The sequence below is a fragment of the Cavia porcellus genome, unplaced genomic scaffold (genome assembly GCF_034190915.1).
Source record: "Cavia porcellus strain 051 isolate PalLab524CR breed Dunkin Hartley unplaced genomic scaffold, mCavPor4.1 scaffold_342, whole genome shotgun sequence".
NCBI classification, from domain to species: domain Eukaryota; kingdom Metazoa; phylum Chordata; class Mammalia; order Rodentia; family Caviidae; genus Cavia; species Cavia porcellus.
In genome coordinates this window covers 119,920-138,818 of record NW_026947825.1, presented here as the reverse complement: position 1 = coordinate 138,818, position 18,899 = coordinate 119,920, and the positions used below count along the sequence as shown (strand labels likewise).

Genomic DNA, 18,899 nt, shown 5'->3' with positions numbered 1-18,899 from the left:
TCTCAACTCCTTTTGCTGATTCCCACTCTCAGAGCTTTTGCATCTCTATCCTTGCTGTGCCAATTCAGATGTAGCAGCAGCAGCAGGAAATTCAAATCGCAGCTTCCAGAAGTGCAGGTTCCAGCTTCGGTGCTGAGATTTTATCTGTTCCAGTTATAGCACCGGGATTGCATTTCCAGTTGGTTTCTCTCAGCTTAGTTCGTTCCTGGGTCGGCAGGGTATATCTCCCCTTGCTGAGGACTCCTCACACCACACCATTCCTGGATTCTAAGCTGGCTATCTCAGAGAGCCTCCATAGCTGCTGTTATCTGTCCACCATGTTCTCCCAGAAGTCTTTTATTTCTTTTTTAATTTCATTGCCACATGTTGAGTTATATTGTAGTTAGAATTTTTTATACCTTCTTGATTCATCTTTAGTAATTTGCATGTATCTAGGAATTTTTCCATTTCTTCTTAATTATCTATTTTGTTAGAATACTGCTTCTCAAAGTAGATATTGAGGATCTTCTGGATGTCTGGAGGATTTTTTGTGATTTTACCTTTTTCATTGTTAACAGCATGGATTTGAGTGTTTTCTTTTTAAAATAAAGTTGGCTAAGGGTTTGTCTGTTTTATTTAAGCTTTCAAAAAACTATCTCTGATTCATTCATTCTTTGTACTGTCTTGTTAGTCTGAATTGCATTAGTTTCTGCTCTCTTTACATTTTTCCTCACATGAACTTTGAGTTTAACTTGCTCTTCTCTTTTAGGACCTTGAGGTTAAAATTAGGTTATTCATTTCAGCTCACTCCGTTTTTCAATGTAGGAATTCACTACTATAATTGTCACTCATGAGACTGCTTTCATCGCATCCCATAAGGTCCAGTATGTCATATTGGCATTATTCTTTCGTTATAGAAATTGTCTAATTTCTTTAATTTTATCTGTGACCCCCTGGGTGTTCAGGGGGGTATTATTTAATTTCCATGTGTTTATGTCATTTTTGGGGTCCACTTTTATCAGGGCCCTGGCTTAAGACCACTGATATGCTCAGGGGTGGGATGACAGAATAAAACACAGTCATTATATATATTATATTAATTGCAACATAATGGTATTAGTTATATATATTAATTACAAAGGCACTAGGATGGTCACAGCCCAATAAGAACTAAGACCATGAGGCTCAGCGTCCTTGGTCTTTATTAGGTAAACTTGATTCAGGGGTGTGCTGGGCTGCAGAGAGTGGTGGAAGTGAACTGCTTAGGCAATCAAGGTTCAAGAATTGAGGAACAATGCATTTTTGGAAAAGCACAGAGGAACGGGTCATGGTTAATCAGTGACCTGATTGTCTGCCAACTACTGAGCTAGAAGCAATTTGTGAGAGTTGAAGTCCTCAGCTGCCATTCTGCCTTGCTTCAGTCACCAGAACTTCACAGACCATTTTCCAGTCTTCAGTCTGGCCATCGATTTAAAGATTGACCTGCCTATAAGCCAGCCACAAGTCTCACCACAACTCACGTAGGACTAGGACAGACTCTTAATTTATTCTTGTGCCAGTTTATTAATATCAATTACTGCCTGTTCTGCACTGCATTAGGCTGGTCCTCAGAACCTTTTTCCATTCATTTCCAATTTCATTGGGCTATGATCTGATTATACACATGGGATAATTTCTATTCTTTTGTATTTATTTTAGTGTGTTTTGTGGGTTGGTATGTAGTGTTTTGGTGCATGTGCTGCTAGAAAAACATGTATTCTACTGTTATTAGGTAGAACACTCTGTAGATATCTACTAAGTCCATTTGTTCAAAGCTTTGGTTCAGCTCTAATAGTTCTCTGTTCATTTTTTTGTCTAGTTGATCTGTGTGTGACAGTGGGTTATGGAGGTCCCCATTACCATGGCATCCATGTCTAGAATTAGGGCTGTGATGCTCTGGGCCTGTCACACGTGTATGCAGTTTTGGGGAGCAGGGGCCTTAGGACTTTTTCTAGTTCATGTGTAGAATTAGAAGATCTTCTTCTTCAGCTCCCACCTTTCTATGATTCCTCTTGACTCTCTGACTTCCAGAGCCCATTTTCCAGGTTCTCTGACCACAGAGACAGGGATTTTTCTGAATTGAAGTGGCCTGATGTACTGTCTTATCAATGCATCACTAGAGTTGCCTTCCAGAAAAGGAAGTGTAAACCAAGTAATGGAAATGCTGTGTGCTTACATCTGGGGAAACCAAGGATTCCCTCCCGTGGTCTTCAGCTCACAGGGACCTTTCCTAACCCTCTGGCCACAAGGACAGGTATTATCTGAGAGTGCAATCTGTTTCTCAGTCTGTGACTGGGGCCACACTGGGCTCAAAAATTTTAAAGTTAAAACCTAATGGGAAATTCTCCCCTGTCCAGATTGCTTCTTCAAGTTGTGTCTCCTTCCCCTAATCTGCTTGATGCTGTTGACAGAGTTCTTGGGTGGTGGCATTTTATATTTGACTGTGTTTTGTTTATAATTGTGGGAAAGTTGGCTATAGAGGCTGACTTCACCTCGGCCACCTGAAAGTACATTTGATCTTTACTGTATTTTGTAATCCTGTACTGGAAACAAACACTTCCTGGGACTCAAGTTAGAGGGCAGCGCTCAGAGAGAGGTAGCGAGAGAGAAAGACTGAGAGACTGAGATGCCAGAGACCCGAGACACTGTTGCTCTTGCTGACTTGGGTGACTGACTCGAGCTTTTTCTTTGCAGATTTCTATGGGACTATTTCTAGCCCTAATTTGGGAGTACATGAAATGAAGATTGGCCCCATCCTCTTCCAGGTGGCCTCTGGGGATATCACTAAAGAAACTGCAGATGTGATTGTAAATTCAACATCCAGCAAATTTAATCTTAAAGCAGGTACTTCACTTGTATGATTTTGATTAGTTAATAATTAACATGATAGACCCTGCAAAAGAGTGTGTCTATAGCCAAACTGGTTTGGGTCAAATTGTCCCATTAATATTAACTAAAAATGTTAACATGATTTGTACAGTGTTTCTTATAATTGCCAACAGTTACCGTATGAATGCTGCTTGTTTGTTATTAGCAGTACTCAGGCTGTAGGATTCCTTCAGTGCTGGACATGGGTTTAGATAATGAGGAAGTCTATTGACCCAAATGCACTGTAGTAACGTTTTTAAAGTCATGTTTGTTACCATCGGTATTTTCTCATCCAGGGGTCTCCAGAGCAATTTTAGAATGTGCAGGACAAGCAGTGGAATGGGAATGTGCTGTCCTAGGTAAGACCCAATACTATGTTGATAGTAAAAACGATAAGTAGAAATTAGAATTGGGAAGTTGTGAAGAAACTGAGGACAGTCCTGGGGTTGGGAAGGCAAACACATTAATCTTATAATCACACATTTTATGAGCGAATTTCCAGTTGTAGAGAATTAGAAGTGGAAAGTAATCTCACAATTAAAAGAGAAATTAAATTAAAAGAGAACAATTTCACCAAAGATAAAATTTCAGAAATTTCTTATTTACAAAATGCTTCCCTGACAAATCAAGCAGTCTGCTTTCTAAACAAAGAGTACATTAAGCAGTCAATGTTGTGTCTTTTTGTCTGTGTTTTCCAGGTCGACAGGGCAAACAAGAGTACATAGTTACTAAAGGTGGATTACTGATGTGCAAGAACATTATTCATGTTGTTGGTGAAAATAATGTCAAGAAATCAGTTTCCTGCGTTCTGCAAGAATCTGAGAAACGGAATTACTCCTCCATTTGCCTCCCAGCCATTGGGACAGGTTTGTAGCCTCTTTGGAAGTCAAGGCCAAATGTGAAGGCGTTGATTCGGTGCTTAATGAGGGTGTCACCGAATCTGAGTGAGGGTCCTTGGTTTATCTGAGTGGACAGCTTTTTCATTCTTAAGATAGTGAGTGAAGCTTGTGGGTGGTTTAAATAAAGGGAGAAAAAGTGAACTAGGTGTGGGTGTGTGCCTGTGGTCCCAGCTACTGGAGAGGCTGAAGCAGGAGGTACTTTGAGCCCAGGTGTTCTAGGCTATCCTGGGTCACTTAGCAAGACTTCGTAAAAAGGAGGAGGAGGAAGAGGAAAGTGAGTGGGTTGTTAGGGAGGGGAACGAAAGCAAGGGAGGGCAACAGAAGGAAGGGAGGGGTATGCAAGACTCCCCTCACACGCTTCATCTGCTTTTCTCTTCCCTGTACAACTTCCATCACTTAACCCTCCACCTCCTCCTCTGTCCTCCATGAAGAGCATCATGGCAACCCCAGCTCTACATCACCTGCATTGTAGAGGCCTCTCAGTCACTCAAACCTGGCACGTCAGAACTTCCTGTTTTGGGCTGCTTGCTGCTTTTGAGTTTGTTTTCCTCAAACTATGTGACGACTGGGTTGTGTGCTTCCTCATCTGTCAGTGTAGTGTTCAGGTAAACGTCAGTCAGCAGGTGCTCTCGATGCTGTCTCCCCAGGAACCAGGGCTGTGTGTGCGAGGAGGGAGCTAAGCAGGCCGGGAGGACAGTGGGTCCGAGTGGCCCTGCGAGGGAGGACTCAGCGCGGGAGCTGGCGTTCCCTTGCTCAGAAGCCTCAGCTTGAGTTCGTGGACCAGCACCCCAGGCCTTGGAAAGTTCAGTCTTAGTAAACGTAGCCGTCCTTGTCACTTTCTGGGCCTTCTCATCCTCTCACTCATATTTTGCACCCTGTAATTCTTAATGCTCCTGGAAGGAATGGTGTATCCACTTACTGCTCAGTTTCCAGAAGTATAATCTATTTATTTATTTAGGTGCTGGGGATTGCAGTCACAACCTCGAGCTTCCCAGGCAGGCGTCTATGCCGCTGAGCTAAACCCCTGGCCCACCAAAAGTATAATTAATGATCCTTTCATGTTTTATTCCCCTCCTGGTATCATCCATTCCTAGCAATCAGCCTTTGTCTAGGTTTCTGGCCACCTGCTTATCTAGACTGATGGCCACCCAGGCTCTGTCCCCACCTGTCTGGGCTGTTGGTCCTGTTCCTAGTCTTAAATTACTCTGAGTCCAGGAAACAGCATGCCTGGGGTGGCACAGATCTTTCTAAGGTAGTCTTGGGTGGAGTCAAAATGCAAAAGACAGAAAGGAAGTGGCTTTCACTTTGGCAGGTGCTCTGCCACCCCTCAGCCCACCTTCCAGCATTTCTGGGGTGCTGCCTGCCCGTGGCCGCTCCTGTGGACCTGGCCGCATCGCTGGCCTGCACAGGCAAGGCAGGGTTGGTGGGTTTTCCTTGCTTGTCCTTTCGGCCATCGTGGTCACCGCTTCAGCTGGCCTTTAAAGCCACAGGTGGAGGTGCTCACCCGAGTGGTGTTTACGAGCCCAATTAGGACTCTGATGAAGACAGCCCGTGGGAGTAGAGGCAGCGCCTTGTCCTGTAAAGACCCCGCATAAGGTGGGAGGAATGGGGGGTCGACAACAGCTGCAGGCGGCTTAAACCCAATGCAGACCCCAACGTCTCACTGTTCTCCCCTGGAAATCCAATCCTTCTTCGTATGTCCCCAGTCGTGTGAAAACCATCACTTTTCTCTGGCATCCTTGACTCCACCCTCTTTATTAACCCTACATTCACTAGCTCATTAACTCATTACCTCAATATGAGAGTCAATATTTTTGCACTTAGGCCCAGAGATGGAAAGATAAGGAAAATGTCCAGAGCACAAGGCACATCACTAGGTGCTCCCGACTTTTCTCCCTAAAGGCCTCCTCAGTTCCTGCACCAGGCTCTTCATTCCAGCCGCCTCTCTCTCTCCTAACTACAGACATATTCTCCGCTTGTGTGTCCTCCAATGTGGCCCTCCAGATTTATCTTTGCCCACTTGATCCTAGACAGAAGACTGAGGAGCAATCAGATTCATGTTTCTCAGAAACCAGTTGGCCCCGTCCGTGACTGTCTGAATATGTGCTTCTGTGACACAAAGTCCTCTCTGCAGAGCCCCACCTCCAGTTCCCTGTACTTTACCTGTTGACACCTGTCCCTCCTGCCTACCGCTGTGTGCTGGCTGAGTGGCCCGTGTGGTGGGGAATGGCAGATGTTTATAGAGAGCACACCAGTGATCCGATACTTCCATTTAAAGGCTTCCAAATATCATGGGACAATCACACTTTGTAAATGAGAATTTCGCTCTCTGTTCATCAGTTTAAAAAACAAAAAACCCGAAGAAACCCTCTTGGCTAATTCTGTATGGGGTTTGCTGCATCCCCACACTTGTGCAGATGGCCAGGTTGCTCTCTTGACTGCAGTACTGGGATAACCTGAATGGGCTTTTTTTTTTTTCAAATCCATTGTGTTTCAAAGAGAAAAAAATTTTTTTTCAAAACACAACAATTGGAACAACTGCACATAGATTGCACATTATGCTTCCCAAATCAGTCACCCAGGGTACGAGACAATAAACTCAGAGAAATTAGTAGTATAACTGTCTTAACTATATTTTATATAGATAAGCACATACATTGTTCTGAATGGGCTCTTAATCTAATGTATCAGCTTGGCCGGGAAGCTTTTGTGTCATATACCATGTGACTGTGCCAACTGCCATTCATGTGGGACCACCTCCTTGGCTGGAAAGGTACCTTTCATGAACTTGCCAGGGCAGTGGCTTTCATAGCATGAGAAACAAGATGGCATGTGCAGGAGACACAAGAGCATCTGCTCCGTGGCAACCTCAAGACCTGATGATCAGCTAAAATCTCAAGTGTAACTTGCATCCAAAGGATCAGAGATGGTAACAATTAGCTTACCACTCTGTATGTCTAACAATGTTGTTTGAGTTTAAATCCGGTCCCCAGAGTTACTTGGGAAAATAATGATACATAAAATCACACAATGACATAAGAAAAACATGCTTTTCTCTCCTGGGATCTGTGTTAGCACGTATTAGCATCTTTTGCCTCTTATGGCTCTTTTGAGGACACTGGTGACCTAGGAAGACAAGTTACCAGCATCCTGTAACTAAAGAAAGGAAACAGTGATATGGAATCAGATCAACAGGCAAACGTCAGAGAAGGTCAGAGACCAGAAGTCAGGATTCAGGGCCCTTGTTCCTTGCTGGGCGGTTGGCTTCCTGACATCCTGGAACAAAACTCCTCACCGCACCTAGGACGTCAAAGCTCTCTGCTTTTGCTTACATCACTAGAAAAATTTACATGGATGAAAGAGCTGGGATGCTGGCATTTGTTTTTCAAGAACTGGAATTCCTAATTTGCTTTTGGGATTTCCAGTTGGGTTTTGTCCTCCAGTCATTTTTCTTATTTAATTTTCCAGGAAATGCTGGACAAGACCATAATAAGGTTGCCGAAGCTATACTTGATGCCATTGAAGACTTTGTCCAGAAAGGATCAGTTCAGCATGTGAAGAAGGTTAAAGTTGTTATCTTTCAGCCCCAGCTACTAAATGTGTTTTATGCCAACATGAAAAACAGAGAAGGGTCTCAGGCTTCTCAGCAACCATCGATGTTATCTAAATTTTTCTGTGAGTTCTTTGTTTTTATGAAATACCTTTTTAAATATTGAGTTTATATAGGAAACAGCTAATTTTCTTTTTTCTCTTTAGCCCGCTTAGGCTTTTCAAAACCTCACCCACAAGAGAAACCTTTGATTTTGGAAAAGAAAACAGAATTGGTGGTCTTCCAGGTGTGTGGTGACAGCCAACGCTGCGTGGACCAAGCTGTCCAGTGGTTAAAGGACCTGATCACAAAGGAGCAGTATTCTTTCACTAACACAGATGAGTGTCTCAGAGATTTTGAGGAAAAGGAGTGTAACGAATTGACTGAGCTGCAGAAGAGATTAAATATTATCATTGCTCTGGACCAGAAGAGACCTTTCATGGAGGTTTCGGGAATTAGTAGAGATGTGATGGAGGCTAGAGATAAAATTGAGGAGATGATTAAGAAGGCAAGATTGGCCAGAGAAGAAGCAAAGAGGGCAGACTGTGTTAGTGAATTTATAGAATGGCAATACGATGACAATAACACTCCTCATCCTTTTGACAAAATAACCAATCTGCAATTGGAAGATGCAAGGAATAGAAAGAACAAGAGCATCGATATCAAAATTAACAATCAGTGCTACACGGTGGACCTGGAGACCTGCATTGCCACAAGTCAAGGTGGACACAGTTTCACTGTTAAGCGCCTCACAAAATTCGAAGGTGAGTGAAATTTTCATGCTTGTCATTTGATTATTTCACAGCTACTTTGGACTTAACAACTCTTGTGCATACATCAAATTTTCAGGTAGATAAAACTCAAGGAATCTTAATAAGACATACTAGAACATTCAGGTCTCTGAGTTCAAGAACCTGCAGTATGGCCAGGAAAACAGCGTGGATGTACTCAGCATCCCAAGGGTCCTGATGACAATAACCAAGCCTTGCATTTGTTCCCATTGTAAGCTTTCCAGAGCCGGTTCTGTTCGGGAGTAATAGCTCCTCCGGCCAGAGGAGGGAAAACTGTAGCCTTAGAAGAAAGTGGCTCAAGGTTGTTTTTTATTTTAAACAAAAGGACAAATGGACAAAGCAGAGAAGTCAGGCTGTGGCCAGTGACCTCTGTGTATGGGTGACTGATGACCCAGAGAGGGTCCAAATTGTCCTTCCAGGAGTCACACTGCTGCTGCCAAGTTGCTTTGCACAACATCAGGGAGGAGCCTGAGATTCCATGATTGCATCTGCTCCCCAAGAAGGCAAAGCTTACCTTGTGTAGGCTGCCATTCCTCCAGCAAACCACATAAGCCTCCTACTGGAAATCAGTGACTTGGTTTCCAACACACTGTTTTCATCTCTGGTGAAAGCAGTGGGAACAAACTTCTCAGGTTTTGAGGAAATCACATTGTCTATAGTATTCTGCTTACCAAGGAAGGAGATAGAGCTGCCACCTTAATGTGTCACATAATAAAACCTACATAAAACCTCCTATGTCTCAACGAGGTTGTGAAGATAAATGATAAATGATGGTAATAAATGATGGTGGTAACGAGGCAGTCTGGCAAAAACCCATGCATAAGCATAACAGCAGCTACTATTTAAAACATGGCATGGAAATAACGTTTTGTTACATTACGGGAGTGGGGGTTGAACAGAAAATCTAGATGAGGTGTACTGTGCCATGGTAGTGGGATCCAGATTTAAGGTACAGATACCCAGGCCCCAGCCCGCTGAGACTCAGATTCAATATGTCTGTGACATTGTCTTTTTCTTTTTTGGTTCTGGGCACCAAACCTGGGGCCTTGTGCTTGCCCAACAAACACTCCACCACCAAGCTCTGCCACCAGAACCTCCTTCTGAAAATCTAACATTCCAGCTGATTCTGATATGGGTGTGCTGTGGTCCACTCTTTGGAATACATTCTGCTAGAAAGATAAGGAACTTGCTGAGCATAGAGAATCAGGAGATTATAACACAACACAGACGAGACTCAGCTTTTCAGTTTGGAAATACACAGGGGAGTCCTCTCATGTCTGCTTTGCAGTTACCCTTCCTGCGTACTGGAGTGACATGAATCAGCAGAATCTCTGTGTGGTCCTGCTGCAGCCTTGGGACCAGGAATTCATCACTGTGGCAGGAAAGTTTAAACAGACTTGCCCAAATTTTGTCATTGAGAAGGTAAGTCCCATGTGAACAATGGACTTTCTTGATGGTGGAAATAAGTAATATCATAGTCCTGTATAAATATCTTTCAGATGCTGCCTATAAATTTTTTATATAGAATTAGATATTTGTAGTAATTAGATTGTAGGTTCTATATCATCACTATAACTGCTGAGACATTAAGATTTTTTTTTTTTTTTTTGGTCTTTTTCCTTTTTACCGGTACCAGGGATCGAACTCACGACTGCCTGCTTTCAAGGCAGGCGCTTATGCCGCTGAGCTAAACCCCCAGCCCGACATTAAGATTTTTGTGTCCTTTATACAATATGATCTTCAATGGCAGTGTGTTTAGAATAATAAAGATATGCCTTATTTACTTTGTAAAGCAAGCCAACAAAAACTCAAGGCCATGAGTTCCCAGTTGGGTTTGATAATTAGTAAGCACAACAAAGAGACACCTAGAGGCTCCTAATCTGGATTCTATTCTTCTGTCTCCTATTCGCAGGCCTGTGTGCTTGTTACCTGCATAAATTTAATAGCTCTTTCCTTATTTATCTCAATTATTTTCACATCTTCCATTTTATGTTATTAATATTGCCTTTTAGAATTATGTTCTTCTCTGACTTCTATGTCATTCGTTTTCCTTTTATCTGATTTTCTTTTCATTATCACTGGCAGCTGTTAAATATGTATTACATATTATGCAGCATGAAGACCTACACAGTTGTACATTTGTCCTTGAGTTTCCTAGTACACAAAGCAAAGAAGGAAACACCTAGCATACAATCATAATGTCCATAATAGGAAAAAGCAAAGCTTTGATAGGAAAACTCAGTTCTTTACAACACTGAGATTGATCCTCAAGACAGTTCTTGTGTGGACCAAGTACTGAAGAATAACTTTAACACCATCTTTACAAATACATTCAGTATGAAATTTATATCACTTTTTAAAAACATCCCTTAATTTAAAAGCGTTGAGCAAAACTCATGCCTGATTGAATGGAAACAATTCTACAAGGCATCAAAACAGAGGGATTCAAAGATGTGCCTCTTAGATGGCCCAATTGTGATAACAAAAAGTGCCATTCCAAATGCCAATTGCGGTGCACTGGTAGGAGCTGACTAGCTCACTGTGATAAAATGCCAATTCAGACAATTCAGACGGAGTAAGGATCAATGTCCCAGGGGACTGGCAGTGTCTAGGGTTGGTCCCAGAGGGCTTCCCATGTATCAGCAGACCTTGGCCACAGAAATTGTTTCAGCATAGTATTGTAAAAGAACCCTGTTTTCAAATAAATTTCCGAGTGAAATTTCAGCTTTAGGCAGCTCTAGAGGTCCCTGGTAGTGTGCAAATCCCAACATGAAATATGACTGATCTGTCGCCCTCTGGCACTGTTTGTCTTTTTTTTTTTGGTACGGGGGTCGAACTCATGACCTTGCGTTTGCCAAGCAGGCACCTATGCCACTGAGCTAAACCTCCAGCAGCACTATTATGTCTTATGGTGAAAATTCTTTTTTTTTTGTCTTTTTTTGAGATGGGGTCTCACTATGCAGTTCAGGCTGGCCTTGAGTTCACTTTGTAGCCCAGGCTGGTCTCAAACTCATAAGGATCCTCCCACCTCAGCCTCCTGAGTGCTGATGATAAAAATTCTTAACATCTCTAATCCTTCCACTCATATTCAACAATTTTGCATATTATCTTTTTCTTCCATTTTTACTGAAGCTTTGAAAGTTGCAGATCTCATGACACTCCTACTTTTATATTTCCTAAGTATGAAGATATTCTTCTTTTTTTTTAGAAACCAAAACATTGGAGACATTAGAGGACTTCAAAAGAAGATAATAGTCAACGAGAATGGGCATCACAATGAATTTTATTGTCTTCATAGTTGTTGCCTATACTTTGAAACTTGGTACTATCTAGCATAACAGAATAGAGGAAAATCAGTCAAAACAAAATAGTGAGAGCAATACAGAGTTTCAAATCAAGTTAATAGGAAATCAAAGTGGGTTACTATAATATATCCTGCTATTTTTAATTTATTTTTTCCTTAATTAAAAGGATAAAAATGAAAAAGTAGATAATAAAAAGGAGATTGAGATAAAAAAGAGGGCATAACAACAAAACAGTGCAGGTCAAAACATAGCCATTTAAGCAAAAATAGTGTTTCACCACAAGATAATCTTGACATAATAGTAGTTACCATAGTGTCTCTTCCCTTAAAATCTTTGGGTATAACTTCGAATACTGTAGCATCAAACATATCAAGATAATGTAAAACCATTCAAGAGAATGACAGTATTACAGGGTATTTAGAATCAACTAACAGAAAATGAACAATGGTTTCTGTATAATCTCTTTGTCTATAAAAGTTTTTGTTTATATTATCACATATAATAAAATCCAGTAAGATACAACACATTAAAACCGATGGAGACAGAAGAACAAAAGCTTGATGGGACTTCAAAACAAGAGGATATTAAATCAGCGCTACCTATTATGATGTCTTGTTTTCTCCAAAATAGCTGTTCCTACCATCCAACCTTCTCTGCCTCATTTCTGTTGAGCTCTTTTTCTGTCATTAGTTGTCAGTTTGTCTTCTTCATTTCGCTTTCTGCTCCATTCATTGTGGCCTCTCTGCCACTGTTTCTGGTATCTTGGTATTTTTCATTTTTAGAATATCCTGAAGTATTCTCTGTAGAGTTGAATTGGTGGTTGCAAATTCCCCTAGTTCCTCTTTATCCTGGAAACACCTTGTTTTTCCATCAATTTCTAGGGACAGTTGTGCAGGATATATCAATCTTGGCTGGAGGTTATTATCTTTCAAAGCTTGAATTATTTCCCCCCACACTCTTCATGATTTGATGGTTTGTGCTGAGAAGTCTGCTGTAATTCTGATGGGTGTTCCCTTGTAAGTGATCTGTTTCTTGTCTCTGATGGCTTTTAATATTCTGTTCTTATATTGGATTTCTGGAATTTTGATTATTATATGCCTGGGTGTAGCTCTGTTTGGGTTGTAAGGTGGCTGGAGTCCTGTATGCCTCATACATCTGAGCATCTTTACCTTTTGCTAAATTAGGGAAATTCTCCTGGATTATTTATGTGAATAGCTTTTGTAGTTCATTTGTTTGAATACACACTTCTTCTTTTATGTTCTTAATTCTTAAGTTATAGATCCTCTTATCATCTTCTAGTCTTTGTATTATTGCTGTTTGTTTTCTTGTTATTTTTAAGAAGTTTTTCATTTCATGCTCCCACCTTACAAATCTGTCCTCCAGTTCTGATAATCCATCCTTAGTTTCTTTCAAGCTGTTATGCCAGCTTTCAATAGAGTTTTTAGTTTCCTGGTAATCTCTGTGAACCTGCTTCACGTATTCTATGTTTTCTCTATTTTCTCCATCAAACAATTCTCCCCTTTTTTTCTGTTCTTCCATTGCACCATCTGTTTTTTCTTGGGCGGTGCCTAGCATTTCTCTAACTATTCTACTTATTTATTGCTTTATTTCATTAATACTTCATTTTTGAACTCATCTATGAGGCTCCAGAAATACTGCTTTATGTCTATAGGTGCCGTGTCTGATATTGCACGTTTTCTGTCTTCATTCTCTTTTGCATTACCTTTCCTGGATCAGTGTTCTCAGGATTGGGGCCTGAGGACCCTTTCTTGTTGCTCCTCTTTCCCATTCTTTTTGTTCCTTCCATACAAGTGTATGTAGGAGGCCCAGTTTTTTTTTTTTTTTTCTCTTTGTCTGTTATAGTTTGTTTGAATCTGCTGGCTAGGTGTTCCCACCTACTGCAGTGTACTAGGGAGACACAGACCTGGGCAGCCTCTGCTGGGCCGCCCCTCCAGGTCAACCTACTGAATGTTTCACTGCTACGGTGCACCGCCAGGCGCAGGGACCTGATTTGGTCTAGCCTACTGGATCTTAGTTTGCGGTGTCACCAGGCCAAGCGCTCCCCACCACTCCCGCTTGAGAGGGGAATATGTGACTATAGTCACTGCAGGGCCCTGTTCCGGCTAGTCTGCTCATTCTCAGAATGTCGTCTGTTGGAGCCTCCTAGTCTGTGAAAGGGTCCCCATTTCTCTCACTCACCACAGGTCGATGAAGGGCTCCCTGCCAGTCCCGCTGTCAACGCCGTTTGGTTCGCTGATTCCAGCTCTCAGAACTTTCGCGGGTCTCTCTGCCTGCCATGCAGATTGGGACGCAGTATCAGCAGCAGGAAATTCAAATCGCGGCTTCCAATGGCGCGGGATCCAGCTTTCGCACTGAGATTTTATCTGTTCCTGTTATAGCATCAGGATTGCATTTCCAGTTGGTTTCTCTCAGCTTACTTCGTTCCTGGGTCGGCAGGGTACTTCTCCCCTCACATGTAGGACTCCTCACATGGCACCACTCCTGGATTCTAAACTGGTAATCTCAGAGAGCCTCCGTGGCTGCTGTTATTTGTCCGCCATGTTCTCCTGGAAGTCTATTCTTCTAAATTATAGAAATACCATTATACCATACAAAAAGCACATTTAACAAGTATCATTGAATATAAACAAAATTTCTCTAGTGGCTCAAAAAAATCTTATGCCTGCCCCATCTAGATTAACATGTTATATTTGATTATTATGTATTTTTCCTCTCTTCTAATAACAAAATAGCACTCTTACATTTTTAAAAGTAATTTTTCATGAGATTGAATTTTAAAAAGCCTAAGTCATTTCTACTGTAGAATGTCCCACATGTGGATCTTTTGTGCTTTGATATTTTGGGAAGATTCAAGCAAATTTTTAAAAATGAAAGTCTAGTCTTGTCTGACTTCATTTATTTCTTTATCCTCTTATTTCTAATAAACTGGGAGTTAGTTTTAAAGGCATCAGTAAGTTCAGGTTAAAATAATTCTTTTTTTGCAGAATCTCATAAGTGATCAGGACACCCTGTGGTAAGGTTGTCCCACTGTTCATGAGGGTGTTATCCAAACTTTTCCCCACTGATTTTAACATCCTTGGATGATTCTTGTCTAAATCCATCATTCCACTGGAGGTTGCAAGGAGACTTTCTAATTCCTTCATGAATTTTCTAATTCATTTCTTCTATGCTTGTTATTTGGCAATTTTTCAGAGAATAAATTTTCTTGCCCCTGCTGTTTAGAAAATTCAGTATGTTGAATTTAATTACAGCATTATTTTATTAGACGTTCAAACTATCCTACAAATGGTGAGCAGCAAGTTGGCTCCCATCTCTTTTGGTGAGTCCATTACTCCTGCAGCATTTGTCTGCTTCCCAGTATGAGGTCTGTCATGCTCACCCTGTGCTTGACCGGCCCCAGGCTGGGACTCTTCGCGGAGAGGACGGGCAGTAAGAAACCGAGAGCTGTGGGCTGAGCGTGCTCACCACTGCTGAGGGGCTGCTTCCAGATAACGCTGAGAAACCCATGAGCTCACTTTCCAGTCAATTGTAATATTATAGAATTCTTCTTAATCTCTTATATTTTGTTTTGTGTTTATCCTGTAAAACAGCAAGTTTGGTTACTAGAACAGTAATTTATTTGTTTTGTAATAGGATACATAAAATTGTTTTAAGATTATACCAAAATTAGTAGTAGTAATTTTAAAATAGCTACATGAGTTTTCTTTAATTGTTATAGTTACAACACTATATTTTAAAATTAGTTTTCTTTTAACCTTTTTATGACTATAATATTTAAGATGTTTTTCTTAGTAGCAACATCTGCTTGAGTTTTTATTTTCATCTCTTACCTAGAGTATTTAATCTGTTGACTGTATTTACTATGTTTACTGGTATATTTGGGTTAAAATATTCCACATTAATCTTTGTTTTCTATTTATCACACCTATTCTTTGCTCTTTTTTCTCTTTTCCTGCCCTCATATGAATCAAGCATTTCTATTATTCTGTTTTTCTCCCCATGAGACTGTTAGTTGTGTATTCTGTTCTAATTATTTTATTTTGTTTTGGCACTAGAAGTTAGGTGTGTCACTGACTTACTAAACTCTTATTGAATCCTTATGCTCATCATCTCCTACACAATGCAGTGATCTCTGAACTCTTTAAGATGCCTTTATCCCCTTCCTAAATTTCCTGCTACTTTTAACAGCTGCCAAAATCTTTACCTTCCCTCTCACTGTTCGGTAACATTTGCTGTCTCTGTGCTTCCGCCGGGGTGATTCTGCCTGGATGTAGTTCTTCTCCGACAGATTGTATAGTAGTGAATTCTCAATTTTTGTTTTTCTGAAAATGTCCTTATTTCACCTTCATTTTGAAGGATTTTTTTATTAACAATAGAATTCTGGACTGGTGGTTGTTTCCTGTAGGCATCCTGAAGAAGCTATTCCACTGTCCTCTGACTTTATTATTTTGTTTGTATTTCCTTTCCTTCTGAATCTTGGCTTATCAAATTCTTGTCTTCAGCTAGACTTTTTTTAAAAAGCCTCCGTTACCTCATCTAGTAGTTGTTGGTGAATAATAAACCTACTAAACAAAGTTTAAGATTCAATTTATTTGCAATATTTTTTGATCTTAGAATTTATTCCACTGGGAATATTGACTCAGATTACTGTGTTCAACATTATTTGAGAGTTGTGCATTTATCTCAGAGATAGAATACTTGCCTTGCCTGCTTGAGGTCCTAAGTTTGGTCTCTAGCACCAAGCCAAACAAAGAAAAAAATTTAAATAATGTGTGTGTGTAAGTGTGCTAGGGATGGAAACCAGGGCTCTCACTTAGCTGTATCCCAAGCCTTGAAATAAATATTCTCTTTGTGCGGTTATTACATTTTAAAATTTAAGAAAGAAACTTTGTAAATTTTAGGGTGAAAAGACTAATTTTAGGGTGAAATGGAGAATGATTTCATAACTCTTAATAAAAATGTGAAGCTTTTAAAGATTGAGTTAAGACATATATGGTAAATGGAAATAAAATGGGACATAGTTTAAAGATTAGAAATTTGACTGTAGGTAAAGAAAAAGAGGAAATGATAAGTCAAATAATGGTGTTCTGTTATTATTTGATCATGAAATTTTTGCTTCATAAAGTAAAAAATATTTTAAATCAAATTAGGTTGACAGAATACATGGTAATGCTGAGACTCTGAACTAAAAGGCAAGTGGATATCGTAATTAAAAACAGCAGAGTCAGAATTAAGAGCCAACAACAGAGAAAGTCAGGGAGCAGTACTTGGCCTGAGACTTGTGCAGAGCAGAGCAGGATTCTGATGTCACAGACCCTCCAAGTGAGTTTCCGAAGCCCCTGGCCACTCCCGCCCACTGCTGCTCACTCCTCCCAAGGCAGTTTAACCACCCTCCTCCTGAGCAGAGGAGTTCAGATGCTCACCTGTGACCCAGAAGCCAGCCAGCTCCTCCACAGCCCAGCAGGCAGACCCCACCCATCAGGGTTAGTGCTGCCCTCCTGCAAGTGCAACTGATGCTTGTTTTCCAGGAATTTCTTTCTTGCTAGACACTCTGGTGGCTCTCAAGGTCAGAACATGGCCACCTGCTGGGTACAGTGGTGAATGCCTGTAACCTCAGCAGCCTGGCAGGCTGAGGCAAGAGAGTCCCAAGATCAAGTCCAGCCCGGGCAGCTTAGTGATTTAAAAAAGGCTGGAGTTGGGGCATAGTAGGAAGACCCTGTGATCAATAGCTAGCTCAGCCAGTATCCCAGGGACACTGGGGTGGCCAGAGGCAGTGACAGAGCCAGGTAGGGAGTGACAGGAGAAACTGGGGTACGTGTAATAAGCAGCCATCGGAGAGGCTGGGTCAGCCTTATAGTCATAATGAGTACTTAACCTCCTAGACATTGTTTGCTATTGTAGTGTGTAAAAGATGTCAAAAGTTAAAACAACGCTGGTCCCAATGCCTGTTCTTATGATAAGAACACTGAATCTAAACGATTTTTGGACGCTGAGAGTGCCATCTGGCAGTAGATTTGCTGCTGGATCAGTTTTTGTTTATTAAAAATCATGAACATGTTTCATTTACCACGTCTTGGCAAGTACTCTTGGCACTGGCTGAGTGTACTCTTTAATAATTTGTAGATTGAGAGGATCCAGAATCCAGATCTCTGGTATTGCTACCAGGCAAAGAAAAAAGCCATGAATGCCAAGAATGGCCAGCGCATCAATGAGAAGCTTCTCTTCCACGGGACAGACGTCGGCTCGCTGCCTCACGTCAACAGGAATGGGTTTAACCGCAGTTATGCGGGCAGGAATGGTAAGAAAGCAGGAGATGCGGCTGCCCAAAAGGGGTGCCAGCCGTGAGGGCCAGCGGTGGCAAGGAACACTGCGGATGTTCTGTGTTCCCACAGTGGGTGGTCAGGTTGCAGCCCAGGTTTCAGGGTAGGACTCACTGAATTTCATCCCAGAATGGCCTGCCACACTCAGTGCTTAAATCTAACACCAATTGCCTTATTTGACATGTTGGGCTAAATTGAAATTCCTAAAAGTGTTTTGTTTTTCTCTTCACAGCTATGGCATTTGGAAAGGGAACCTATTTTGCTGTCAATGCCAATTATTCTGCCAGTGACACATACTCAAGCCCAGATCCACGTGGGAGAAAGCATATGTATTACGTGCGAGTACTCACTGGAAAGTACACACAGGGGAACAGCTCATTGATTGTGCCTCCTTCAAGGGACCCTCAAAATCCTACTGACCAGTATGACACAGTCACAGATAATGCGAAGAACCCAACTATATTTATGGTATTTTATGACTACCAAGCATACCCGGAGTACCTCATCACTTTCAGATGTTAACTTTTTGGTTTTCTTCCTGAGACATCATATGTAACTCCTGGGAAACAGGTTCGCCCCACCCCACTGCTAACCACTTTTTCCAAGACCAGAACATCCCTTTTCCTTTTCCTCCTCCACCCTTCTTTGCCATGGTGGGGATCAAACCAGGGCCCTGTGCATGCCAGCCGAGCACAGCACCACCGAGCTCTACCCTCAGCCTGAAAGGTCCTCCTTTGTCACTGAAATCAACTTCCCTCAGCCTTTTCTTGGAACCTATCTTGAGAACAAATAAATTTGAGAATATGAGATAACAAAAGTTTATAGCTGTGTAGCCACAAGCTTGTGGACATCAAATCTGTGGGACAAGAACAGGTTTATATTTTCAGGAGGGACAGACTAGCAGTCTTACTGGCAGAAAGGCACAGTCACGCAGTTCTAGCTGGTACTGGTGCCGGTGGGAATCATGTCAGGATGCCCTCGTGCTGCAGGGGCACGAAGGGTAGGGCTGCCACCTTCCCTGAACAAGGATGGGCCTGACTGATGTTTCTGTCCTGGGGTTGAAGTCTGCGCCTGTGATACAGATATTC

At 41.6% G+C, this 18,899-nt stretch overlaps 1 protein-coding gene across 1 annotated transcript; it reads left to right on the top strand.

The window, feature by feature from the left end:
• Positions 1-2,621: 2,621 nt before the first annotated feature.
• On the top strand, positions 2,622-18,628 carry LOC134475167 (protein mono-ADP-ribosyltransferase PARP14-like). The gene is made up of 8 exons (XM_063244593.1): positions 2,622-2,862; positions 3,183-3,245; positions 3,585-3,752; positions 7,254-7,460; positions 7,542-8,138; positions 9,454-9,587; positions 17,615-17,789; positions 18,044-18,628. The coding sequence occupies exons 1-8, from the start codon at positions 2,757-2,759 to the stop codon at positions 18,331-18,333; spliced, it is 1,740 nt and encodes a 579-aa protein (XP_063100663.1). The 5' UTR covers positions 2,622-2,756; the 3' UTR covers positions 18,334-18,628.
• The last annotated feature ends 271 nt before the right edge of the window (positions 18,629-18,899 follow it).

Coding starts and splice junctions, on each gene's coding strand:
- LOC134475167 (XM_063244593.1), top strand. CDS start 2,757: ATGAAGATTGGCCCCATCCTCTTCCAGGTGGCCTCTGGGGATATCACT. Junction 3,246..3,584: donor ATGGGAATGTGCTGTCCTAG/GTAAGACCCAAT, acceptor TGTGTTTTCCAG/GTCGACAGGGCAAACAAGAG. Junction 9,588..17,614: donor CAAATTTTGTCATTGAGAAG/GTAAGTCCCATG, acceptor AATAATTTGTAG/ATTGAGAGGATCCAGAATCC.